This window comes from Rattus norvegicus, chromosome 7 (genome assembly GCF_021556685.1).
Source record: "Rattus norvegicus strain SHRSP/BbbUtx chromosome 7, alternate assembly SHRSP_T2T, whole genome shotgun sequence".
In the NCBI taxonomy this organism is placed as follows: Eukaryota; Metazoa; Chordata; class Mammalia; order Rodentia; family Muridae; genus Rattus; species Rattus norvegicus.
Window position 1 is genome coordinate 114,792,720 of NC_141540.1, and position 27,987 is coordinate 114,820,706.

Here is a 27,987-nt window from a genome sequence, read left to right on the forward strand (position 1 = left end):
CCCTTGACCACTCTTTCTGCCTGTTTCTTGGCTTTCAATCTGTCTTGTTATCTTGTTCTCCTTATCACCTACTGTAAAAGCTACAAGCCTCTTGATCCAGCACTTAAGCCCACAGAGAGCACTGGCCATAGAGATCACATGCTGACCCTACTTTACTCAAATTGTAAACAGGACTGAGCCCTCACCACAGTGCCAGACCCAGCTCAAAATTCCAGAGAAAAGCAGGCTGGAGGACCTCTGACAAAAGAGGGCAAGAAGGATGGAGCTAGGAAAGCCTCAACAGTGCAGTGGCAGCAGCAGAGCAGGTGTCCTTCTTTCTGGACTCTTCTCCAGCTCTATTTATTTTTCAGGTAACTGTTCATTTTCCATTCAATAAGAACTATCAATTATGCTATAAACCTGGTGCTAGACAAATAAATACATTGTGTGAAAATATGAAGACAAGAAAAACAAACAAGTAAGTAGCTACAAAATTACAAATTCAGAAAGAAAAATAAGCCCCTTAGGTACTGAGTACGGTCTAGATAGGAGAGATGTTTTCCATTCATGCAAAGGCATAGAGAAGAGGGAGTCAAGAGCAGGAGAACCAGGATATAACCAGGTTCTACTGACCTTCCATCAGTATCTGCCTCACACAAGCACTCACCCACGGCCTGTACAGTATAATGGTTGTTTATAAACATAAAACAGGGTCTTGGACTCCCAAAGATAACAGTCATACTTGTGATGTGTTTTACACATGAAAATCTGAGGAGACAGCGTGTTTTCAAAAGTCACCAAAGCCATCATTTGAGAATCACTGATACATAAAACCAAGCCATTAAATGAATGCTGGCTAGAGCGTCTTCCAGCCAATAGCAATGTCAAGCTGTAAAGACTGTGGCTTACCCTGTCTCCATGTCTCTACAGTCCTCCTATTCCTGAGCTGTCTCAAGCTGAGGTAAGGGGCCTCTGACCCTTGCCTTTGTGGTCTTTCACTGAATGTTTCAGATAAAGTGAGGCTCTCCCTATTCCAGAAGGCTGCCAAGCCTCCCAAGGAACACAGCTACCATTTTCAAGCCCCTCACATAAAGTTGCAAACAATGATTAAAAGCTTTGTCCACTATCTTCCAAATCTATGTCAACTTGTAGAGGATGGCATCTTCTGTATTTGTACTCCCAGCTTCTGTCATACTTACAGGAGTGGGCTCTGTAACAGACAGGCACTGGAAAGAGTTAGATTACACACAACTTGTTTCTAGTACCTTACTAATACAACAGATATTTAATGGAAATTTTAAAGTACAGTAGCACCCTCAAATGGAGCCCCAAATATGAAAAAGGGTACACTTTCTTATCCTTTGCTGTAAGACCTGCTGCACTTGCAAAACTCCCTGCGTTTATTTTCCCTGTGATGTCATTTAGAACTGTGTGTGAAAGTAACCATGCTCTCGACTCCTTGAAGGGGGGAGGAAGAAAGACTCTAAGGTACCACAGTAATGGGCCAGAAAGTAGGCACCTAGGTGTAGATGTAGGGTTTTGTCACAGACTACACGAAAGAAATAGCACCAACACAGTGACCTGCCAGTCTATTAGCCAGCACTGACTGCATTCAGAGAACAGGGTCCAGCTTTACAATCAAGAAAAGAATCCTGTGCCAGTGAATCCCAACAACGCACTAAGAGACAGAGATGTAGTTCTTCGTCCTTCACCGTGCTTGGCATCATAGTAGACATGTTCTCATGCTATACACATCTCAAGAGCTCATCTTGTGAGAATGCAAACACTGACTCACTGGCTTCTCACAGACAGTATGTGTCAGCAGCTGGTTTGTCTATGTTACAGATGTGAAAACTGAGAAAGACTCAGTCATCTGTCCAAAGTCATGGTTGATTTACACTGAAGCCAGGACTCTTACAAGACAGTTTGGCTGTGAGGCCAATTTTCTGAACCAGAATACAACATTATTTAGCAAGCATGCTTTAGCCTGTGTGGGCCTCAGGTAATAGGGGGAAAAAATCTTTGTAATAATAAAAAACAAAAGCAATAATAGTTATTGTTTATGAATTGCTACCTGATAGGTATTATATTGAAATATACATATTTATCTGTTATATTTAACACCATCCCTACAGAAGACTTTGTTGCAGAAATAAGAGGTCATGCCTCACACTGTCAGGCTGGCAAATGGAACCCCTTCTTGGACCAAATCCTATGTTTTCCCTCTGTAACTTGGTATTTGGAGGTGTGTTCTGGATTGAATAGGAAACAGCACTCAGAACTCCTTTCTGTCTCCAATGATAACCCTCCTAGAGTAAGATTACATGGAAGTTACTTCCAAAGTTGCCACCAGAAAAACCATACAGTAGTAATAGAGATTGACCATTAGACTGTGCACATGTAGAGTACAGCAATGGAAACATGCACATAGGAAACCATGACAGACACACAGAGAATGTAGCACTTATAACACACACACACACACACACACACACACACACACACACACACACACACGCACAGAGGACCCAGTGGGTATGTATGCAGACAGACATGGAACACAGTGGTACACAGGGGACCCAGCAATGATAAATGCATACACAAAACAGAAACATACATACAAGGACACACACACAGGCATGCAGACACACTGCTCATGATTCACTATGACTCCTTAAAGTAGTATTCCTTTTCTTTTGTGTATCAAAATATTCAAGACTTTATGAACATTGGATACAGCACTACAGCATGAACTATTTCTAATTTTGTACTCAGGTATTTATTACAATAATCAAGTAAACCCATGGTTCCATGGACAATGGCTGAACCTGTGGAAATTTACTTGCCTGAAGTTAACAGACACAGTCAGCTTTCGCCATTTTAGCTTTACCATGTAAGAGGGACATGCACCATTTCACGTCTCAAAGGCAAGCTCAGGAGGAAGGGATACAGGCAGAGCGCCATGTCTGATTATGATAAAGCAGACTCTAATTACCTTGACGGAATCCAGTAAACTCTTGGGAAAAAATCGCTTTAAACCAACATCTTTCCTGAAATATAAAAAGAAGCATATTAACAAATGACAGCATCAGTCAGTAATAACATACTCAGAAGAAAGCAAAAGTAGTTCATTTATTCTCCTCTTTGTTCATGAAAGAACCAATTATAATCAAGCTCCAACCAATCAGCATATTCATGGAAAAGGATAAATAAATTACTTTGTAGCTATGCACAAAAACAGGATTATAATTCATTTCAATAGAAATCTTTACTTGTTTCCCTCTACTGATGAAATCCCTTTTGAAAAAGTCCCATTTGCCTTACTGCAAATGGCAGTGTGTAATGAAACTGTTCTTTCTCAGGTGTGGCATACAGATTATCCGTATACAGATTATAGTTCCTCCCAGGTAACTATTTTAGAGAAAGCAACTGGCCTAATTAAAAAATAAACTCTAGAACACAGTCCCAAGAATGGAGTTCTGTGAGGTGAATTCTGAGTGCTTGTTAGAAAATAAGACAGAGAGTCTTGTAATCTCAGTTTCTGAAAAAAAACACAAATTTGTCTTTGGAAAGTGCTTCTGTGCCCCTCCCAAGTGCAGCAGATAGGAGTGAGTTTACTTTAGACTATTTATTACAACTGGCCATTGCTTGTTTATAGCCCTCTATAGAAAAACCTCTGCCTACCACATGCAGCTTACTCTTGTGACTGGACACTTTAATCATGTGACTCGGAACCCTCACAGTATAACTTGTTTGATGCTCTATATAAAGTTGGCTATTACTTCAGACTTGAGTTTGTCTCATTTTTAGGGCTGGCTCTCCCAGGTGCACAACAGCTCTGAAGCAGTAAACAGTAAACCCTTTAAATTTATCTGAAATGATGATAGCTTCTTCTCCTTGATTTTTTTTTTTTGGGGGGGGGTTCCTCTATGTATCCCTGGCTGCCCTGGAACTCACTCTGTAGACCAGGCTGGCCTTGAACTCAGAGATCTGCTTCCCAAGCACTGGGATTAAAGGTGTGTGTTACCAGGGCCCAGCTTTCTTGACTTCGAAATTATTAACTCATTCCCTAATCACATTTCCTCTTCTCTACATCACAAAAATGGGAAAAGGAATAATAAATCAAGTGATTTGTTCTGGCTCAAAAACTAAATGTGTAGAAATGTCAGAAATCCCAACGATTTTGATTAAGTTAGGTTATAAACTCAAGTCTGCTATTATTATTAAAAACCTCAGAACACTTGGTCAAGAAATAGATTGGAAAAAATAGGTTGGGTTTGCATTTGAAATTTACCACCTACTTCCACCTACTTTGTGTGCTGGACTAGCAGTTTGTCCACTAGATGGCACTGTTTCCCAGGAAGATGAAATGTACAATTGAAGACAGGAGATCAGGAAATCATGGAAAGACAGAAAAGCACCAAGGACAAAAGCGAAGTTCTAATGTACAGGTATCTTTCTTCAGAGTTACAAGGTGCGGAAACTAACTAAATATGTAGTATCAATAAAAAGGAGATGTTTTACAATCACTTTTTAGTCAAAACCACAGAAATCATGTGGTTTGTATGGATAACCTTCCATCCAATTAAATTCATTAACCTATAACCTGAGCAGTAGTACCTAAACCAACTGACTCCTTATTAAGCCAATTTACCACCTACAAAGTTCACCTTTTTGACCCCTGGCATGCTGTTTTCTGGTTTTACCGACCAGGGAACCACTCCACAGCAACTTCGCCTCATGTCTTATGCCCAAACCCTATATAACTGTCCCATATGAAAATAAACATAACAGAATCATGGCTTTTACTGTATCTCTACTATATCAGTAGATACAAAAAGGTATGTGCTGAATGCATTTAAATCCATCTGATGAAAAACAAAACCACAGCAACAAAACAAACAAACTCAAAGGACAATTTGAAGACACTGCCAAATTGCAATTCCATAGCTCCTTCACTGCTTCACTGTTACTGTGGAGGACGGATGTACACAATAATAATAATAATAGGTCAATAATATCAGGTTATAGAGTGGGATTGCTCAACACTGAAGCAAATGGCTAAAAGTTCTGTTCCTGGTTTTATCAGCTCTACCTCCGTGCTCAAGAGTCTCACCAGTGGATAGGCCTACTGACTGGATAGAGCAGAGCAGACCCAGAACGTTTCCACCACCCTTGGACAGAGTGGCAAGGCACATAGCTGTGTCAAAGTGGTTGGTGACTACAAAACATTCATTACCCTTCCCACCCTGTGCACCTGAAGGCTCCTCAAAAAAGGACAGAGAGTAGTTACAATAATATTGAGAATGAACACAATTACCATGGGGACCAACCACATAAGCTCCAAGATTCCTCAAATAGAGAGCTATGGAGAGTCGGCCCACAGTACGGACACAGCATCGAGACAGAGCCCACAGAACTGTCTTTACCCCAGAGCCTTTTCCTGAAAGCAATCCCAAGTGTTTGACCCCTGAGGCAAAAAAGGTTCCTGTGACATGCCCTCTATTTTCAGATTATTTTCACTTAAGCAATAGGGAACTTGTACTCATCTGATTTCTCCTGAAAATTTGTTGGTCTTTTAAAAGGTTTCATGCCTTTTTTTTTTTTTTTTGTAAAGACACTAATTATTTAGCTAACCTTAGTGCCACATTCATCAGCCTTCTTCCTAGGCCTTCCAAGAGCTGGAAAGATGGCTATGTGCCTGGCCTATAATTCCTCTTTCCCCAGGTGACATTCTCAAACAACTAACCTTTCGATGGTATGAAAAGTTCTAAAACCTAACAATACTTCAAACCAACCAATTTAGCACTTGGGATTTACAACCAGTGACACTTCCTCCAGAACTCTCTTTATGTCTGTCTACTCAGACTAAATGGTTCTAGCCTCTCTGCCTCTTGTCAATTTTGGAGACCTTTCACCTCTGTACTAACTGTCCTGTCCTTCAGCAGGCTTGCTCTTGCTTGGAAAGCTGTAGTCCCTACCTCCTCAACTCAATGCTTTGCCTTCCTCACTGACACCACATGGGCATCCAGAATGAAAGAGACAGAAAAGCAGTATGGGCAGGAGGACTCCTCTCCAGCCACATGTCCTTCAGTGCTCCAGAATCTGTGCTGCTATTTGAAGCCTCATTCTGCATGTGTATGTTCATGTCCACAACAAACCACAACATATAGGCCTTTTGAGCCCTACTTACACACTGAAGAGGAACTAAGTATGTAAGTGAAGAATCCTATGTCCATGTAAACTAATATGCTGCAGAGAGAGAAAAAGGCATTCTCCTCAGTGGTGCAGCCACTGGCAAGTTGACCATGTTCCTTCTGTAAGTAACTCCTTCCCCAAGTGTTTGTCCTTATCCTGACTGGTTAAATCCTCCCTCCCTTCAAATCAGCAAAGTAAGAGGTTAGGTGGTAGGGCTCTACCCTCGGTGATACCTCTTCAGGAGCAGAATTTTAGCAGTACATTACCACTTGGAGGATGACTCTTTTATCTAAGCCTGTGGCCTCCTGTGGCAGACTCTTGGGTCTCATTTTCAGAGTTTCATGGCAGTCTCATCTATTTCTATTAAGTTTGTCCATCGGGAATGTGAAGGAGTAGGTGAGGCTGCACCCTCACCGACAGAAGCCAGGCAGTGGTGGTGCACACCGTTGATCCCAGCACTGGAGAGGTAGAGGCAGGTGGATCTCCAGGTTCAAGTCCAGCCTAATCTACAGAGCTAGTTAAGGGACAGCCAGGGTTACACAAAGAAACCTTGTTTTGAAAAACCAACCACAAGTTCCCACACACACACAAAAGAAAAGGCGCCCCAGGTCTGTCATGCTTGGAATGACAAAAGGGAAAGTAATAAAATCTTTAGTTTGTTTATGGGAAGAAAAAAGAAAAGCAAACAAACCAGAAGTATTCAAATAATGTGGTCCTACAGTTAGATATTTATTTTATTACTCTAAACACAATCAAAATCTTTCTTTTGAAATGCAGTAAAATTGAGGGGTATTCTGTAAATTACCACATTTAAGCTTTCTTCTAGTAGACTACTAAACTACTAAAAGTATCTGACTACTAGACTACTAAAAGTATACAGACTATTTAATTACTTGTTTCCTTATGGAAGGAAAAACAAAGAGAGGCTCTTAAAGCCTCTTAATAAACAAGCGATATTCTGAATGTGAATTTTTTTCTGTACTGAAAAGTATGTAAATTGTAAATGGCTCCAAGCTATCCACTGGCCCTTGAATGGGAGGGAGGCTTACTGAGTACCTGCAAGCCAGGCATGGAAGACAGGAGTCAGAAGCATCTCCTTAGCTAATACTGTTCCTATGGCACAGACCAGTCTCTGCGGTATACATGGTGGAAGATAAGCACTAACAAGGTGTCTGTAAATATCTGAAGCACTGAGAAGATTCGTATCAAGTACAAAACATAAGACAGTTATGCAAAAGAAAAAAGGGGGAAATAAAACTCAACACATAATATGGTCACAGAGTCACTGAGAATGAAGGAAAAGATGGCACCCCGAGCCCAGACTTGGAGTGGGAATGGTAAGTAGTACCCAAACCCATGGGTCAACAGGGAAGATTACTATTACAACACAATGGGCAGGTCGGCACAATCCTTTAATCCCAGCACTCAGGAGACAGGCAGGTGGGTCTCTGTTAAGTTCCTGAACAACCAAGACTATACAATGAGTTTCTACAAGGTTTTGGGGGAAATACACCAAGAGGAACATTACAGATAACAGCATACATTTTCCAGTAAGACACCAACCTACAGAATTAAGAAGCATACTTTGTCCCAAAGTTCTGGAACATAAAAAATGAAGATAGCCTAAGCACTTGCGCAAGTGCACACACATCATATATTAAGTTAAAAGATCTGAAACAAAAGTTAAGAAATCTAGCTGTGTGAATAATATTTATAGGAGATACAGATAAAAAATTCTGGAGAGAAAATTCGCAAGAAATAAATGGAAAATACAAACCAGGGCTGGAGATATGGCTCAGCCTTTAAAGAAAAGGCTAACCTTGCAAAGGATTCAGGTTTGAACCTCAGCATACATACACATAAAGACTTGTAATCATCTAAGTGTCGTTTCAGAGGATCTAACACCCTCTTTTGATTTCTTCAGGCACCAAGCTTGTATAGGGTATACATACATCCATGCAGGCAAAACATTCATGCACATAAAATGAAATCTAAAACAGAAAATAGACTAAGACAAAAAAAATCAAAACTAAAAAAATTATTAGACATAGATCACTAAACAGAGTTTAACAACAACACCACCAACAACAAAATACACGTTCTGTTCATATGATTGAACAAGGAGCCTCCAAACAGAAGGCAAACATTAAAGACTCATGAAAGTAAATCAGCAAGGCCACCATGACAGTTGTATATTTTACTGTGCTTCTTTTAATGTTCTGTAAAGACACGATATCCAGGACATGCAGGTAAGAAGGCTGACTAGAAAGTAGGTGCATACATACATTTGCAAGTGTGTGCAGTAAGTACTGTACATGGAACCCAGGCCTTAGAAAGGGTTAGGCTCTACCTCTGATCTGGACCCTAGCCAAACATGAACTTTTTAAGCCAAGCTGAAAAAGTTATAAAAGTTGATGAAATTAAGCAAACAGAATATCATGTTAAGTGGAGATTGTATGGAGAAACAATTGACCTCAGGTCCTCTGAAGAGCAGCAAGTACTCAACCACCAAGCCATTTCTTTAGTTCCAATTTCAAGGGTTTTAAAACAAACACTTGCTGGGCAATGGTAGTAAGCCTTTAATACCAGAGCTCAGGAGGCAGAGGCAGGAAGGTCTCTTTGAATTCAAAGCCAGCCTGGTCTACAGAGTGAGTTCTAGGACAAACAGGAAGGGTTACATGAGGAAACCTTGTCTCAAATATAAATTTGTTTTCTTTAAAGATTTATTTTTTACCTATGTATGTATCTGTGTGGGTGTCTGCCTGAGTGTATCCTACAGGAACGTGGTCTCATGGAAACCATTAGAGGTGCCAGGTGCACTGGAGTTATATATAAGTGATTGTGAGGCCCTCCACCACTTGTTTTTAATTTTTTTTTCTATTCTTTTTTTTTTGGAGCTGGGGATCGAACCCAGGGCCTTGCACTTGCTAAGCAAGCATTCTACCACTGAGCCAAATCCCCAACCCTTGTTTTTAATTTTTATACACATTTAAGCACAGGTTAGTTGAGGGGGTGGTCATGAAGAAAGGGAATGGGAGGGGAGGAGAAAAGAAGGGGACGTAAGGAAGAGCAGACTTTAAATCCTGACTGCAGTTTTCCCTCTCCTCTTCTCCCAGTTTCTCCCCACCACCTTCCTTCTCCCCTAGACCCATTTCTCCATTTCTCTTAGGAAAATAACAGGCCTTCCTCCCAGGGATATCAATGGAGTATCATGTTGAAATCATATTAAAGCTGGACAAGACAACCAAGTAGGAGGAAAAGGGTTCTATAAACTAGGCAAAGAGTCAGAGATAACCCCTACTCACACTGTTTAGGTATCCCACAAGAACACTAAGCTACATAACCACAACATGTATGCAGAGGACCTAGCTCAGACCCAAACAGGATCCCTGGTTGTCAGTTCAGTCTCTGTTAAGCCCCTATAAGCCCTGGTTAGTTGATTCTGGGGTTCATTTTCTTGTGGTGTCCTTGAACCCTCTAGCTCCTACAAAGGATTAAGTTCTTTATTAAGACTGAGAAGATGTTATTGAAGGGTTAAAATTTCTAAAAGTTAGTCATGAACAAAGTCCAGACATGCCTGAGAGAATTTGAGATAGGGCTCACTGGCCCGACTATCAACTCCCAAGGACACTGGCCATCTGGAGCCACCCCCTCCCCTTCCTTCACTCCCTGAGGATGGGTCATCCCCCTGCTGCAGTGAGATGAGTTGCCCTGCCCACATTGCTGAGATGCTAGATTACACGTATGCTTTGTTGATGTAACTCCGTGCCAAAAGTAACTGTGCACCCTTTGTATTAGCCAATTATGTGTATTCACACGAAACCCCTGGTTTTCCCTATATAAGCTCCTGCCTAGAGAGGCTCGGGGCTTGACTCAATCTCCTGTGTGAGATACGTGTCAGCCCGAGATCTCGTAAATAAAACTGCCTCTTGTTGATTACATCAAGACCGGCTTCTCGTGTTTCCTGGGGGTACCTCAACCCGTGACTGGAGCGAGAGTCTCCCCAAGTCTGGGGGTCTTTCATTGGGGGCTCGTCCGGGATAGGAGCGTAACCCCCGGAGATCCGAATGCCTCTTGGAGGTACGTTAGTGTGAGTGCTGGAAAGCGGCCGTTGTGTGAGTGTGAGAGTAGTGTGTGTGTGAATTAAGTCCTGTAGTCTGTGTTTTTCAGTACCGGTTTAAGGTCTTGGTGCACTGTCTGGGCAGAAGAAGACTCCCCACTCTGTTGTTTTTGAGTGCACTCGAGTGGATGGGCTTCCCACTCTGTTGTTTTTGAGTGTACTCGGGTGGAGGGCTTCCCACCCCGTTGTTGTTGAGTGCACTCGGGTGGATGGGCTTCCCACCCATTGTTTTTGAGTGCACTCGAGTGGATGGGCTTCCCACTCTGTGTTGTTTTTGAGCGCACTCGGGTGGATGGGCTTCCCACCCATTGTTTTTGAGTGCACTCGAGTGGATGGGCTTCCCACTCTGTGTTGTTTTTGAGCGCACTCGGGTGGATGGGCTTCCCACCCCGTTGTTTTTGAGTACACTCGGGTGGATGGGCTTCCCACCCCGTTGTTTTTGAGTTCACTCGGGTGGATGGGCTTCCCACCCCGTTGTTTTTAAGTACACTTGGGTAGATGGGCTTCCTACCCCGTATTTAAGTGTGCTTGGATGGAAGGGCTTCCCACCCCGGACAGACGCCTGTGAGTAGGTACTAGGTTTCTACTTCGAATAGCTGTTTTCTTTTTGTTCTTTTTTTAGATAGCGGAAGTGAGGACGCCCCAGCTCTGGGAGACGTCCCACGAGCCGACTTTTGTCGGGAGGACCCGGCAGGTGACAGTCAAAGAGATCTGACTGTGACTTGACTTCGGAGGTCGTGTTCGGCTGCCTATTTAAGTATAGGCATGGACAAGTGTGCTTAGATGTGTTAGTGTCTGTTGTCTGTATTCTGTTTCTGTGTTTGGTATCCCAGAAGCAGCTAAGGTTAAGCTGCAGTTTGGGCCAGGTACTGAAGGTACCAGGCATCTGTGGAAATTGGTTATAGGATGCTTTGTTTTGGGTCTTGTTTGTCTGGTTTGTTTTCTGTGGTATTGTCCAGTGTCTTTTTGGCTTTTGTTTCGTTTTTGGACTTGGACTGACAACTGTGTTTGAAATCTTGGACTGACGACTGTGTTTGAAATCATGAAACTGTTTGCTTTGTTTGTCAAGGAGTTTTACTTGGTCCTCTTGGTGCTTAACTTAAAAGTTAAAAATAATTTGCTTGAGAGAAATTGTTTTCTGCCGGGGAGTTTTATCTTTCTCTCTTGAGCCTCCTCCCCAAGGAGAGCTGCCCCTCTCTTTACTCCCATTGTCCAGCCCAGCTGCTGTTAACCGTTGTGTATGAAGGACTCCAGGTTAGCGAGTGATCCGTCTGAAGCAGGCATTAACAAGAACCTGAAAGCTTTACCTTAGATCCTGAAGAAAAATTCTCCCTGTTGCTTAAACATTCACAGCTTCTAAGGAAGGGACAACACAGAGTAGGAAAATGTAGGGGCTGAGGGTGGTGAGCATACAGGCCTGCTAGCAAGCTACAGGCTGCGCGTGGGCAGCAGCGCAGCTCTGGCCAAGCCAGTGTAAGAGGAGTTTCAAGGTAAGGAGGCTGGCTGGGGTTGGCGCTTTGACAACAAAGATAGCGTAGAGTTGGTGGTTGTATTATGAGACTTTTGGCCCTGAAAAAAAAAAAAAAAATTCCAGTTGCTGCCTTCAGTGGCCAGACCTTCAACACTTGCTCACAAAAGGAGAGTGTTCATTAAGAGAAGTTCTTTAAGGGAGCCTGCCTTATCTGCTGGCCCTATTCCAAGAGAGGAGTTGATCTCCAACATTAAGTAACCTTCCCTGTTAGTCATCATTGACATGGAGAGTGCCTTTGATCCTATCCCCACAGCAGCCAGTTCCTGCCCCTGTGGTCAAAATGCCCCAGGTTGGGGGGCAGAGAAGCCCCTAAAATAGTTTCAAAGAATCTGCAACAAACTGTGAAGAACTTTGTTTTGCCAGTCAAAATTTAGAATTCAGTCTTTGGCTGTGGCCAAGGTCAGGATTAATGTTTTCTTTTCCAAGGGCCTTTAACTCAGTGAGACAGCTTGGTAAAGGACTACTACTACAGTCCTGATAGCCCCAGGTGAACTGGTTACAATTCTTTTGTCAGCCACTTAGTATCTAACACCCAGGTTCTAACCCTCTCTCCATCCTTTTGTTATTAGTTCTCACTAGAAGCCTAGTGTCCTTCAGAGGCTGGGTTTATTGAGACAGAGCCACTGAGCTGACACTGAAGGGAGGTACTTCTTAAGTAAAATCTAAGTCCAGAGAGATAGTCGATAACAGATCAGCTGCCTCTCTGCTTGCCTTTCTGTTTCACAGGAACAAAGCTTGTGCTTATTTCTACAACGGCCTTTTTGTCCCAAGAAGGCCTCCTGGTTTAGCTGTGTGACTAAATGCTATTTGTCCTCTTCAGTGGACCTCTATTCTCAAGATTCCCTTGTTTTCTCACCATCCCATTTGAGATGCTTGTTAGTAACTGTTACAGGTCTTCTTTACCACCGAGGAAAGACGGAATCCTACTAGAGGCCAGAAAAAAAAATGTTCCAGACATGGATGGAAGGCCCTCACTTCTGCCTGTTGACTTCAAAACGCCTAAAGGTAGGGAGTGCCAGGTCTGCCGCCAGGCTCCAAGGGTGGGTCTCAGAGGGGCTAGAAAATGCCCCACCAATTTGGCTAAAGTAAGAAAAACATATAAAGAAAAAGTTACAGAAACTTGAAGGGTTAAGCTAAGTCACTGAGAGAGTTGTTGTAAGTTGCAGAGAAAATAAGGTTGATATATGGTTCAGGGTCGGTGCACAAAAGTAGACAGCAACTAATAGCTGTAGAAGAAGATACAGACAGAGAGACTGAGGAAGAGAAAGAGACAAGAGAGGAACATATACTGGCCACAGTAGTTAGGGAACCTAGGAAGATAGTACCTGGCAACAGAAGAGAATTCCTGGCTAAAGATCGGTGTGCCTAATATGAAGAAAAAGGACACTGGGTCAGGGACTGCCCAAGAAAGAACAAGAGGGGCCACTGGAGAGCTTCTTGGTCCTAGAGTGCTGGCTATGTACAGAGATAGAAGGGAAGTGTGGATACAGGGACCCAATGCTCTGTGCTCCTATGCCCCCCCCCCCAGTGGGTCAATATCCAAAGACCTTGAGTGCAAGGGGCTACTGACAACAAACAATACTCATGGACTGCCCGAAGAACAGTGGACCTTGGCGTGGGCCGGGTAACCCACCCACTAGTTCATGGTCATCCCTGACTGCCCCTATCCCTTGCTCATGAGAAAATTGCTCTCCAAAATGGCTTGTGTGGGCTAAAATGGCTGGGTGAGGCCATGTGTATGCATATCTACAGACTGTGTATGTGGAGCTTAAGACCTGTCTCAGTGCACCAGTACCTGATGCTGGGAGATGTGTGTGTGTGGCTTAGTGCCGTTCTGCCTGGAACACATCATTCCTGCTAGCCGGGCTCTGACAATTATCACCCAATCCAGGACTTAAACTGCGGTAGAGTGGCTGATGTTTTGCCTTTAAATAAAATGTCCCAGAGGATGGGATCACTGATCAGCTGACATGGACTAGATTCTCCACCTGTTGGGGGCAATCTGGTCACCTTGCTGCCCAATCCTGACCTGGAGCCAACACAGCACAAGTGTCAAGCACTGGCAGAAGCCCATGGGTGGAGGAAAGACCTCTGTGACTGGCTGATTGACCCCTGCTGAAAGCCGAAGACCTTGTCCACAGACGGGAACAGTTCTCTTCATGAAGGTCAGAGATAAGTGGGTGCTGCCATGGTGGACAACACAGTGTCATCTGGGATGGCTGAACTTCTACCCCCCAGCACATCAGCGCTGCAGATGCCTTTACCATCTCTTGGATGCCCTGGTGAAGCCAACAACTGTGAGTACTATTCGTTGCTCAGGATATCAGAAGGAAGAGATTCAGTGGCATAGGACAGTAACAAAGCAGATAAAGTGGCTCAGAAAATGGCTATGCAGGAGCCTATCCTGGTTACAGGCCTACAAGAGACAGCCACTGGGAACTGGGATTGGACTAAGAGACGGCCTCTACAATCATCAAGAAGATACTGGAAGAAATCTTTCCCTCGATTTGGAATGCCCAAGGTAATCTGGTCAGACAATGGCCCTACTTTCGTTGCCAAGGTAAGCCAGGGTGTGGCCAAGTATTTAGAGGTTGATTGAAAATTACATTATATTTACAGACCTCAAAGTTCAGGACAGGTAGAGTAAATAAATAAAACTCTAAAAGAGACCCTGACCAAATTAAATTGACCATGGAGACTGGCGCAGACTGGGTGACACTCCTTCCCTCTCGCTCTCTTCAGAGCAAGAAATATCCCTTCCAGATTCAGCTTTACCCCCTTTGAGATCTTATATGGGGCCTCAGATCCTCTGACTGTATTAGATGATGTTACTGAACCAACATGTCATAGTAATAATGATTTATGTGTCAGGCTAAAAGACCTACAGGTGATACAGAAAGAAATCTGCTCACAGCTGGCAGCAGCCTATGCCCCAGGGACCTCCGAGACATCTCATCCGTTCCAGGTCGGAGACTGTAGGTACATACAATGACACGGAGCCCAGACACTCGAGCCTTGCTGGAAAGGACCGTACCTGATGCTGCTGACCACCCTGACAGCCGTCAATTCTCAGCCCTCACCAGCCGCATACTAGCCGTTGGGGCTGAGAGCTGGGACCTAGAGGGACACTCAGATCTTCAAAAAGCTCCCTAGACTTACACATCAGATAAGTGACTGGGAGGTTGTTATAATGCTCACTTGAGGAGTGTGCTTTAGAAACAAGAATTTCATGTTTGCCCTGGGTTCCATCGAGAAAAATATAGAGATAGGCTTGATTTCTATTACAAATGATGTAACATTACATATGTTAATACTCCTAACACTTCTTGGGACTGTGCCTCAGGGACCATAAGTTTAAAAGTTCTAAGATAGTCATGACCTTGGTATATAGGTTTAGATAGTGTTCAGATTGGAATCCTAAAGACTTTTTAGCTGACCTCCAAGAATACCTAACCTCCCTCTCAGAGGTAGTCCTTCAAAATAGAAGATTAGACCTGATATTCCTTAAAGAAAGAATGTGCTGCTTTGAGAGAAGAATGTTGTTTTTACCTCGATCACTCCGGGACCATTAAAGATTCTATGGCTAAACTTAGGGAGAGGTTGGACAAGAGACGACGAGAACGAGAAACCACTGATAACTGGTTTCAAAGCTGGTTCGATAGGTCCCCATGGCTTACCACCCTGCTGTCAGCTTTAGCTGGTCCCTTGATTATCCTCCTCCTTTTGCTCACTGTTGGGCCCTACATCATTAACCGCCTTTTTGCTTTTATTAGGGAACGGATTAGTGCTATACAAGTCCTTATGTTGAGACAACAGTATCGGGCTGTACGGAGTGAAGAGCCACTAGACGCTAGATTCATCATGGAGTCCTAAGATTAGGACTATTCACAAGGAGTAGAGGGGAATGAAGGGTTAAAATTTCTAAAAGTTAGTCATGAACAAAGTCCAGACATGCCTGAGAGAATTTGAGATAGGGCTCACTGGCCCGACTATCAACTCCCAAGGACCATCTGGACTGGCCATCTGGAGCCACCCCCTCCCCTTCCTTCACTCCCTGAGGATGGGTCATCCCCCTGCTGCAGTGAGATGAGTTGCCCTGCCCACATTGCTGAGATGCTAGATTACACGTATGCTTTGTTGATGTAACTCCGTGCCAAAAGTAACTGTGCACCCTTTGTATTAGCCAATTATGTGTATTCACACGAAACCCCTGGTTTTCCCTATATAAGCTCCTGCCTAGAGAGGCTCGGGGCTTGACTCAATCTCCTGTGTGAGATACGTGTCAGCCCGAGATCTCGTAAATAAAACTGCCTCTTGTTGATTACATCAAGACCGGCTTCTCGTGTTTCCTGGGGGTACCTCAACCCGTGACTGGAGCGAGAGTCTCCCCAAGTCTGGGGGTCTTTCATTATGGGATATGAAGCTTCCTGCCCCACTTAAAAATGTAACTTAAACTTTCTCTAACTAGAACATTTTGTTACCTTTGAAAACAAACTAACCCATTCAAAGGTGCTCCAAATTAACCCAACTGATAACACTTATACTCTGTTAGTCATTTTGGCCAGTGTTCTTTGGAAGACCTCTACAGTTTGGTTTCATGCTGGCAGATCATCGTCTTTCCTCTTCACAGTATTGATTAGAGTCAAATTCACACTCAGTGCTGCAATCAGGAAACCCAATTCTCTGCTAATACCAACATGGAAGCACCCACATGACCACTACTGTATACAGCAAAGGGCTTCTGACCAAGCAGAAGAAGAGCTATGCACCCACATGACCACTACTGTATACAGCAAAGGGCTTCTGACCAAGCAGAAGAAGAGCTATGCACCCACATGACCACTACTGTATACAGCAAAGGGCTTCTGACCAAGCAGAAGAAGAGCTATGCACCCACATGACCACTACTGTATACAGCAAAGGGCTTCTGACCAAGCAGAAGAAGAGCTATGCACCCACATGACCACTACTGTATACAGCAAAGGGCTTCTGACCAAGCAGAAGAAGAGCTATGCACCCACATGACCACTACTGTATACAGCAAAGGGCTTCTGACCAAGCAGAAGAAGAGCTATGCACCCACATGACCACTACTGTATACAGCAAAGGGCTTCTGACCAAGCAGAAGAAGAAGAGCTATGCACCCACATGACCACTACTGTATACAGCAAAGGGCTTCTGACCAAGCAGAAGAAGAGCTATGCACCCACATGACCACTACTGTATACAGCAAAGGGCTTCTGACCAAGCAGAAGAAGAGCTATGCACCCACATGACCACTACTGTATACAGCAAAGGGCTTCTGACTAAGCAGAAGAAGAGCTATGCACCCACATGACCACTACTGTATACAGCAAAGGGCTTCTGACCAAGCAGAAGAAGAGCTATGCACCCACATGACCACTACTGTATACAGCAAAGGGCTTCTGACCAAGCAGAAGAAGAGCTATGCACCCACATGACCACTACTGTATACAGCAAAGGGCTTCTGACCAAGCAGAAGAAGAAGAGCTATGCACCCACATGACCACTACTGTATACAGCAAAGGGCTTCTGACCAAGCAGAAGAAGAGCTATGCACCCACATGACCACTACTGTATACAGCAAAGGGCTTCTGACCAAGCAGAAGAAGAAGAGCTATGCACCCACATGACCACTACTGTATACAGCAAAGGGCTTCTGACCAAGCAGAAGAAGAAGAGCTATGCACCCACATGACCACTACTGTATACAGCAAAGGGCTTCTGACCAAGCAGAAGAAGAAGAGCTATGCACCCACATGACCACTACTGTATACAGCAAAGGGCTTCTGACCAAGCAGAAGAAGAAGAGCTATGCACCCACATGACCACTACTGTATACAGCAAAGGGCTTCTGACCAAGCAGAAGAAGAGCTATGCACCCACATGACCACTACTGTATACAGCAAAGGGCTTCTGACCAAGCAGAAGAAGAAGAGCTATGCACCCACATGACCACTACTGTATACAGCAAAGGGCTTCTGACCAAGCAGAAGAAGAAGAGCTATGCACCCACATGACCACTACTGTATACAGCAAAGGGCTTCTGACCAAGCAGAAGAAGAGCTATGCACCCACATGACCACTACTGTATACAGCAAAGGGCTTCTGACCAAGCAGAAGAAGAAGAGCTATGCACCCACATGACCACTACTGTATACAGCAAAGGGCTTCTGACCAAGCAGAAGAAGAAGAGCTATGCACCCACATGACCACTACTGTATACAGCAAAGGGCTTCTGACCAAGCAGAAGAAGAAGAGCTATGCACCCACATGACCACTACTGTATACAGCAAAGGGCTTCTGACCAAGCAGAAGAAGAAGAGCTATGCACCCACATGACCACTACTGTATACAGCAAAGGGCTTCTGACCAAGCAGAAGAAGAAGAGCTATGCACCCACATGACCACTACTGTATACAGCAAAGGGCTTCTGACCAAGCAGAAGAAGAGCTATGCACCCACATGACCACTACTGTATACAGCAAAGGGCTTCTGACCAAGCAGAAGAAGAAGAGCTATGCACCCACATGACCACTACTGTATACAGCAAAGGGCTTCTGACCAAGCAGAAGAAGAAGAGCTATGCACCCACATGACCACTACTGTATACAGCAAAGGGCTTCTGACCAAGCAGAAGAAGAGCTATGCACCCACATGACCACTACTGTATACAGCAAAGGGCTTCTGACCAAGCAGAAGAAGAGCTATGCACCCACATGACCACTACTGTATACAGCAAAGGGCTTCTGACCAAGCAGAAGAAGAGCTATGCACCCACATGACCACTACTGTATACAGCAAAGGGCTTCTGACCAAGCAGAAGAAGAGCTATGCACCCACATGACCACTACTGTATACAGCAAAGGGCTTCTGACCAAGCAGAAGAAGAGCTATGCACCCACATGACCACTACTGTATACAGCAAAGGGCTTCTGACCAAGCAGAAGAAGAGCTATGCACCCACATGACCACTACTGTATACAGCAAAGGGCTTCTGACCAAGCAGAAGAAGAGCTATGCACCCACATGACCACTACTGTATACAGCAAAGGGCTTCTGACCAAGCAGAAGAAGAGCTATGCACCCACATGACCACTACTGTATACAGCAAAGGGCTTCTGACCAAGCAGAAGAAGAGCTATGCACCCACATGACCACTACTGTATACAGCAAAGGGCTTCTGACCAAGCAGAAGAAGAGCTATGCACCCACATGACCACTACTGTATACAGCAAAGGGCTTCTGACCAAGCAGAAGAAGAGCTATGCACCCACATGACCACTACTGTATACAGCAAAGGGCTTCTGACCAAGCAGAAGAAGAGCTATGCACCCACATGACCACTACTGTATACAGCAAAGGGCTTCTGACCAAGCAGAAGAAGAGCTATGCACCCACATGACCACTACTGTATACAGCAAAGGGCTTCTGACCAAGCAGAAGAAGAGCTATGCACCCACATGACCACTACTGTATACAGCAAAGGGCTTCTGACCAAGCAGAAGAAGAGCTATGCACCCACATGACCACTACTGTATACAGCAAAGGGCTTCTGACCAAGCAGAAGAAGAGCTATGCACCCACATGACCACTACTGTATACAGCAAAGGGCTTCTGACCAAGCAGAAGAAGAGCTATGCACCCACATGACCACTACTGTATACAGCAAAGGGCTTCTGACCAAGCAGAAGAAGAAGAGCTATGCACCCACATGACCACTACTGTATACAGCAAAGGGCTTCTGACCAAGCAGAAGAAGAAGAGCTATGCACCCACATGACCACTACTGTATACAGCAAAGGGCTTCTGACCAAGCAGAAGAAGAAGAGCTATGCACCCACATGACCACTACTGTATACAGCAAAGGGCTTCTGACCAAGCAGAAGAAGAAGAGCTATGCACCCACATGACCACTACTGTATACAGCAAAGGGCTTCTGACCAAGCAGAAGAAGAAGAGCTATGCACCCACATGACCACTACTGTATACAGCAAAGGGCTTCTGACCAAGCAGAAGAAGAAGAGCTATGCACCCACATGACCACTACTGTATACAGCAAAGGGCTTCTGACCAAGCAGAAGAAGAAGAGCTATGCACCCACATGACCACTACTGTATACAGCAAAGGGCTTCTGACCAAGCAGAAGAAGAAGAGCTATGCACCCACATGACCACTACTGTATACAGCAAAGGGCTTCTGACCAAGCAGAAGAAGAGCTATGCACCCACATGACCACTACTGTATACAGCAAAGGGCTTCTGACCAAGCAGAAGAAGAAGAGCTATGCACCCACATGACCACTACTGTATACAGCAAAGGGCTTCTGACCAAGCAGAAGAAGAGCTATGCACCCACATGACCACTACTGTATACAGCAAAGGGCTTCTGACCAAGCAGAAGAAGAAGAGCTATGCACCCACATGACCACTACTGTATACAGCAAAGGGCTTCTGACCAAGCAGAAGAAGAAGAGCTATGCACCCACATGACCACTACTGTATACAGCAAAGGGCTTCTGACCAAGCAGAAGAAGAGCTATGCACCCACATGACCACTACTGTATACAGCAAAGGGCTTCTGACCAAGCAGAAGAAGAAGAGCTATGCACCCACATGACCACTACTGTATACAGCAAAGGGCTTCTGACCAAGCAGAAGAAGAGCTATGCCTGGAGCCAGGTGCTCTGCACATGGAACGGCTCAGCTATCACCAATCCTTTGAAAAGAGAAATGACATCATACAAATCACACAACTGCAAAGTCACTGTGACAGAAGTGCAAAAGCTTTGGTATTTGTAAGTGAAGCACATAAAAAAGAGCCAAGCAAAGTTATAGTCACAGGATATAAGACCCTTTCTCGCAGTAGCCACCGTGTTTATCTATGCAATCGCTACACGTATGTACCAACTGACCACTCCAGATACAAACTGATCTCTACAGATTAGGTCATGCAGGTGTTCAGCCATGTCTTCTAAGAAGGATCTGATTTATACATTTGCTCTGTCTCTTCCTCCTCTGTTCCAGTAGTAAAAACCACAAGCTCTGACCTTTGTAAAGGAATCTCACATTCCATTTTTCTGATTTCTCATACACACACACACACACACACACACACACAGGAATTTTGAAGGCACTAGGAAAGACCCCAATCCTTCCTCTTTGGTTAATTTATTATCCTGCTATCTGACTTTCTGTCATTTCTAGAAACCAACTTTACATCAACAATACTGCAAAACTTGCCTCATTTCTAACTTAGGAACTGGAACCTAAAACTTTCTCCAACTAATTCACCCAGATGAATACCTGTAATCCTAGTACTTGGGACTGAAGGCAAGAGGATCCAATGTTCAAGGATAGCAGGCTAAATGAAAACCCGTCTCATACAACCACCACCACCAAAAACAAAACAAACAAAAAACAAAACTGTACTGATAAGCAACCTTCGATAATTTCTCTGATTCTAGCAATCTGAATTTTAAGCACTAAGGAGACTTTTAAGGCTAAAGAATATATCTATTTTAAATTAAAAACAAAATAAAGAACAACAACAACAACAACAACAGACAAACCACAGTGAACGGAGACCTAAACTATCTAAGGAAGGGCAGTAAAAATTCTACTGAAAATTACCTTTGTACTCGCCTCATCAATTACTGGATACAATGCATGTGACATACCTTTATAAACACTTTTTGTCTGCTAGGCCTATACTGTCATGAACCAAATGCAAGATGTCTTAAATTCAGAAAGTAGAAGCTGCACTAGCTTTGGGCACTTTGAAACATGATGGGCAGACTGGACCAGCAGAGGCTATAGCCAAAATAACTCTAAAGTATTGACAACTAACCGTAACTGTTTTCCAAAATACTTTCACTTTCCTTTTTCTGTAACCATATCTGCCATGACAGCTCCTATTTTCAGGATGGGGGAATGCAAAATTATCATACTATAAAAGTATTTGGACTGACCTAGAAAGTCTAAATAAAATCTAAAACCATTTATAGTCTTCATTACAACAGATGATCTTTGAGTAAACTTTGATGTTATATTAGCACATCTCTCAAAATACCACAAAGTTTCAATAACGGGCTAGAGAGATGGCTCAGTGGTTAAGAGCACTGGCTTCCAGAGGTCCTGAGTTCAAATCCCAGCACCCACATGGTGGCTCACAGCCATCTGTAATGGGATCTGATGCCCTCTTCTGGTGTGTCTGAAGACAGATACAGTGTACACACATAAAATAAATTCTTTTTAAAAAAAACACCTTCAATAACAATACAGATGGAAACTAAAGTGGTAAATAATAGTAAAATGGAGCTTCACTCGGATAAAATAAATATTAGCTATTTGGCTCAATTAATTATCAACACGATGAAGTACAGAATTTTTATCAAGACTCTTTTATCAAGGTCCAATTTCCCTTACACATACTGAAAACAATGAAACACAACAGATAAATATGCAAACTAGTATCATTACTAGAAATTGTTTTATGGCCTACATTCTCTGATACATGAGTAGCAATTAACTCTCATTTCTCCATTTGTTAAAAAAGAATCCTTAATTCATCTGCAGAGAAAATGAATAATTAACCAATTTATGGGCAACTCTGAATTTCAATGTAAAACAGAAGCAAAGTATCATCTCAGTGAAATTTAATATATACTTTTTAAAAACCAAATATGTATTTATGTATGTGTAGACATATTTATGCTGTTAGGTCACACATATTATTAGCTATGAGACATTCAACATTACATTTAAATGTTTGTGAAAAAAATTAAGGCCATCAGTATTTTTATTTCTTAAAAGCTTTTTCTCTCTAAATAAAAGCTGAGACGCCCATTACCTCGGACAATTTCTAAGTAGAGATGAACTAAGGAAGCACACTCAGAGTCTGCATGGAAGCTCACATGCGCTGTGCAGTACTTACTCTAACACTTCATAGTTGGACTTCTTCTCTAGGGCGTTGCCCCTCATCTCCCAGTAGGATCGCCTGAAATCAGGAAGCACATACACTGATATGTGTATAAAAGGAATCATTAGGCTGTAATGAGAAACAACTAGGGAAGACAGATCTAATAAATAATGTGGATCCTCTCACAGTTTAATCATGAATTTATTAGTAACTTTTTTTTTTTTTGGTTCTTTTTTTTTTTTTCGGAGCTGGGGACCGAACCCAGGGCCTTGCGCTTCCTAGGCAAGCGCTCTACCACTGAGCTAAATCCCCAACCCTATTAGTAACTTTATAAGGAAGAAAATACTCTAAGATTAAACAAACACAAAAACTATGTAACATTACCACCTACCTAATTTCCAAACAACCCAACTTCAAAGCTATGTCTTGGTCTACTTGATCAGCTATTTCTAGCATGTAGTCACTCTTCACCTGAAATAAAGGAATAGGAGAGAGGAATGTTTGCAATATGATCAATCCCTAAATGTTTGCTGAATGCTTTTTACATATTTATTCACATTCTGTTAATAATTATATTGAATTTTAGATATAAAATAAATAATACCAAAAAATAATTAAAAATCGAAGTCTTTTATGCACATCCATGCTCCACAGAAGTGTGGGGATCAGAGGAAAACTTTGTGGAGTTGGTTCCCTCCTTCCACCTTACCTGGGTTCCAGCCATTAAATTCAGGTTGCCAGGCTTCTGTGGCAAGCATGCACCTTATACCAATACAGGCTTGTACAGTCTAAGACTGCTTAACCTGTGTGTGGCTTTGAAGTCACAACAATGTTCTGCTGCTTCACGGTCTTCCCACTCAGCCCAAAGCAGAAATGAGCAGCAGGAGTTGCATTTCTACTAAACTACAGGACAATTTTTCTTTGAGTAATAAATCCAGTTCTCAAAGCATTTGGGGACCTTAGAGCAAGAGCCACAAAAACTCATGTTCTTCAAAACCCAATGTGCAACCTCATAGTCCCCACCAAAGTGCCACTTTGTTATTACATTAATCTGAGAAGGAATACACCTGAAGTCTCACATAAAACAGCAATGATGACAACTCTGGCAATAAACATATTCAATTAAAAACAGATGGAGCCAGATTTAGTGACACAATCCTGCCATCCCACAGTGAGTCTTTGTCTCAAAACACAAAAAGCAGACCAGTAAGATGGCTGAGCAAATACAAGGGCCTGCTGCACAGAGCTGATTACTTGACTTTGATCCTAGGAACCCAGAATGGAGAGAAAAAGGGATCCTGAAAGTTGTATTCTGACTTCCACATGCACATGTGGCACATGATGTCCACAGTCACACATATAAACCATACACGTGCAAATAATAATTCTGTCTCTGTCTCTCTGTCTCCCCCCCCACACACACACGCATGAATGACACCAGTTTGTCTGAATACCAGTCAGCATGAAAGCAATCTGCAAAGCTGAAACATTCACAATTTCCTCATAGATTTGAATTAGGAGACAAAAATCTGCAGTTGATTTTGAAGACGGGGCATGCACTCTGAACCTAGAGTGGAACATTGTTTGCCCTTCCTCACCACACATCTCTATAGCCAAAATCTACATGCAGTTACATCATGAGTGACATCAAGAGAAATACTTGCCAAAATTGGTTTCTTGTCTTGCTATACACCTACCTTATTTTTGTCCTTAACTTTGTTTCTTGGTCTTCAAAGCCTAAAATATTCGCTTTCTGGCTCTTTGTAGAAAAAGTATGTTGCTTCCAAATTTTCAACTATTATCTCCTAGGCTACTAGCTTCTAGTTCAAAGATTTTGAGCCCATTTGTCACACAGCCCTCGTTAAGATCTTTCCTTGCAAAAAACCCCAATGTCCCATGTCTGCCACTGCTTATCTATTTACTTAATTGCTTGGAGAAGGTAACTTGTATTGAACACAAATGCCCTTTATCTATACTTACTGATGAGCAGCTGGTATAAAACAGTCTAAGTTTCATGTAAACTTGTGACTCCCATATAGACTTCCTATTTTCTTAGAGGGAGGAAGTCCTTAGTGTCTTTCAATCACCCAGGACAGGGTTTCAGGGCAGGTACCACTGCAGACTTTCAATACCATATTGGTGTTAAACAGAGCATTAACCAACTGCCCAGAGGGTCAATTACTGCAATTTCTAAACACTCTTCAGAGACAGGAAAAATCAATCTAGTTAAACCCAAATGTTTATTTAGTTGCAAAAAAGAGACAATGATAACAATCTTCAGGGAAAACAATCTCACATATGAAAGTTTTACTCCAAAATTATATAAGGCTTTTCTTCAGTGCAGTTAGTTCATAGGCTAAAGCTTGTGGTCTGAAAACACCTTATTCTTTAAATAACTAATGGACTTTGTGCATTATTTTTCTACTGCTACCCAATTAGTGTCACAGCACTGCTAGTATTCTCGGTAGCCTCTGAGCCCCGTCACGTCCTGAGGTTGTACTCTAAGACTCAGGGCTCCTCACCGTCACTGTTCGCTTCCATTATTAATCATTTTAAAACTAAGACTCTCCTATTAATTCCAGAAGAACTGTTTTTATTTGTGAGATAAACCAGATTGATTAAGCATTTCATTATATATACCTTTACAGCCATATATCACATAACAGTTCAGGCAATAAAATGACCACAAAAACAATGTTCCTTAAGACCTGTCTGATGATGTAGCTATCTTAGTTTATGAAAGTACCCTGTGATATTTGCACAGTGACAAAACTTCCCAAAAATGCATTTCTCGGAATATATCCCCATTGGTAGTTTATACCATACTTCAAATATAAAAATATATATACACAAATATATAAAAATATACATAAATATATATATATATACACTCACATGTATGTGCGCATGCACACACACACACACACACACACACACACACACACACCTATTCATTCTCACACTGAGCCAATCTGGTAAAATGTTTCATTCAGTCTGGACACCAGCATCCTTACAATCCCACCTTACTGCCTCAGAGAAAGCCTGAAGGTTACAGATGATTACAGAAGAATCACTATTACAGGAGAATCTACTAGTAGTCAGGTCCTAGGGCTAGTGTTTTATATAAATCACTACTGATCCAGGTAATTATTCAGGGCAAGGTTTAACAGTCCTATTTTATATACAAAATCTCCAAAACTCAGACTTTGATTGCACTTTCATTTTCTTGTGCATTTGCACAATGCACCTGGGACTCTGGCAAACACTAGCAATCCACTTAGGAAAGGGGGTGACTGCAACATAATAACACTGGTTACCTTTATTTCTTTTAAAGCATATACTTGTTGTACTGTCGTAAGAGTAGGTAAAAATGTAACAAGATAGTTCCCTGGACTTCCTAAAGGTATGTCACATGACTTAACAATTCTTTTTAAGTAAGAGGAGGGGGTAAATAAGTGAATTGCAGACAAGTGTAACAACGGACTGGAAAGGTCCCAGAAACACAGAGATGATGTATCTTCGTAGAGCACCAGTTCACATGTGCTGTGTGGTTAGCAAACAGCAAAGCTTGGTCTTCAGTGGCCTGACCCTCTCTCCAGTCACAACATTCAAAACGAATAGCAGGCCCATGGCAAAGCCTTCTAAACTCTCAGAAATCAGACATGGCATTGCAGATTTTGGAGTTTGCCCTGCTAGGTGTGTCCATCTTGCATAGTTCCAGTTCTTCATCACTATGTCCTGACCTCCCTCCTTTTGGAATGGTGATGCATATTCTGTGTCATTGTAGGCTGGAAATATGTCATTTGCTTTATAATTTTACAAGGAGTTACCTTGAGACTTAGAAGAGACTTTGGATGAGCTTTTAAAATGTGTTGACACTGAAGACTATGGAGACTTATGAAGTTAAACGAAACACATTTTGCATTATGATATGGCTATAAGCCTAAAAGGGTCAGGGAGTAGAATTTGACAGTCTTAATGAGAATGGCCTCTATTGACTCATTATATTTGAATTCTTGGCTCCCCAGGTTGTGGAATTGTTTGGTGAGGATTAGGAAGTGTGGCCTTGTTGGAGTAGGTTTGTCACTGGGGGTGAGCTTTAAAGTTTCAAAGCCCACACCATTCCCAATTAGCTCTCTCTGACTTGTGTTTGTGGATCAAGATACAAGTTCCCAGCTACTGTTCCAGAGCCAGGCTACTTGCTTGCTACCATGTAACCCACTATGATGGTCATGATCATAGAGTTATCCTCTAAAACTGTGAGCCCCAAATAAAGTCTTCGTCTATATCTTGGTCATGGTGTCTTAATGACAGTAAAAGAAAAGTAATTAAGACAGGCCACAAGTAATTGCCTTTGGTTTCCTTTTTTCCCCGAAGAGAGGTCTCACATTCTCATTTTGCATTATTATGAAATTTAGAGCCAAAAACTATTCAAGTTCACTGACAGGGATCACTACAGGACAAACTACTGATTCAAGCACGATCACAGAACAGCGGTCATGGCTGACTGTCCACATAGAGAAGAAGCGTCTTTTTGTTGTTGTTGTTGTGGTGGTGGTGGTGGTTTGTTTTATTTTTCAAAACAGAGTCTTTCTATAGCCCTTGCTGACATGGCCAAAATGGATAAATGTCAAATAGGCTGGCCTTGAACTCACTGAAATCCGTCTGCCTCTACTTCCTGAGTTCTGAGACTAAAAGCATGACTGGCCAGAACAAGTATCATTTAAGCCTTGCCTAAGAAAAATTCAAGAAGTATTAAAAAAAAAAACAAAAAAAACCAAAAAAACAAAAAGCTTTTCATGAGTTAACACTCTTATAATATTAGTCTATATTTATAGTCTCTCAAATACTAGGTTTAATATTATTCTAAGATTAAAAACACAAAATAAAGATGACTCAAAGAAACAAAGCAGCATATATAAAACAAAGAGTTTTTATACCTGTTGATAGAAGAAATTCAATGTTGGCTTATCTTCAGTAAACTGGTTTAGAAATCCTTTTGGCAAATAACGAATTCTCAACTCATATCTAAAGGATAATTAACAAAATACAATGATTAGAAATAAATCAATTTTCTGAATTTACAGTCTACATATACATTATTATTTTTGAGTATTTCATTGCCAGTTAACACTGAGATATAATTTTGAAAGTAAGATCACATATAATATTTAAATGTAAACTTTTTAGCACAAACCTAGTGCACCTACAAAGCAGG

The 27,987-nt window shown here is 42.4% G+C and overlaps 1 protein-coding gene and 1 long non-coding RNA gene across 45 annotated transcripts in view; one reads left to right on the forward strand and one right to left on the reverse strand.

The window, feature by feature from the left end:
• The window catches only part of Ptk2 (protein tyrosine kinase 2), a 214,759-nt gene that overhangs the window by 98,071 nt on the left and 88,701 nt on the right, over positions 1–27,987 (reverse strand). For all 44 annotated transcript variants that reach the window (XR_015623825.1, XR_015623828.1, XR_015623815.1 and 41 more), the window contains 4 exon segments: positions 27,710–27,797; positions 23,161–23,240; positions 22,785–22,847; positions 2,975–3,029 (listed from right to left, as the gene is read on the reverse strand). Coding sequence is in view for 26 of the 44 variants with exons in the window: in NM_013081.2 (NP_037213.1) it covers positions 2,975–3,029; positions 22,785–22,847; positions 23,161–23,240; positions 27,710–27,797 (286 nt within the window). In the remaining 18 variants the exon portion in view is untranslated.
• On the forward strand, positions 10,043–10,985 carry LOC148004841 (uncharacterized). Its single transcript, XR_015624829.1, has 2 exons — positions 10,043–10,257; positions 10,920–10,985. It is a non-coding gene; the product is annotated as an uncharacterized LOC148004841 (long non-coding RNA).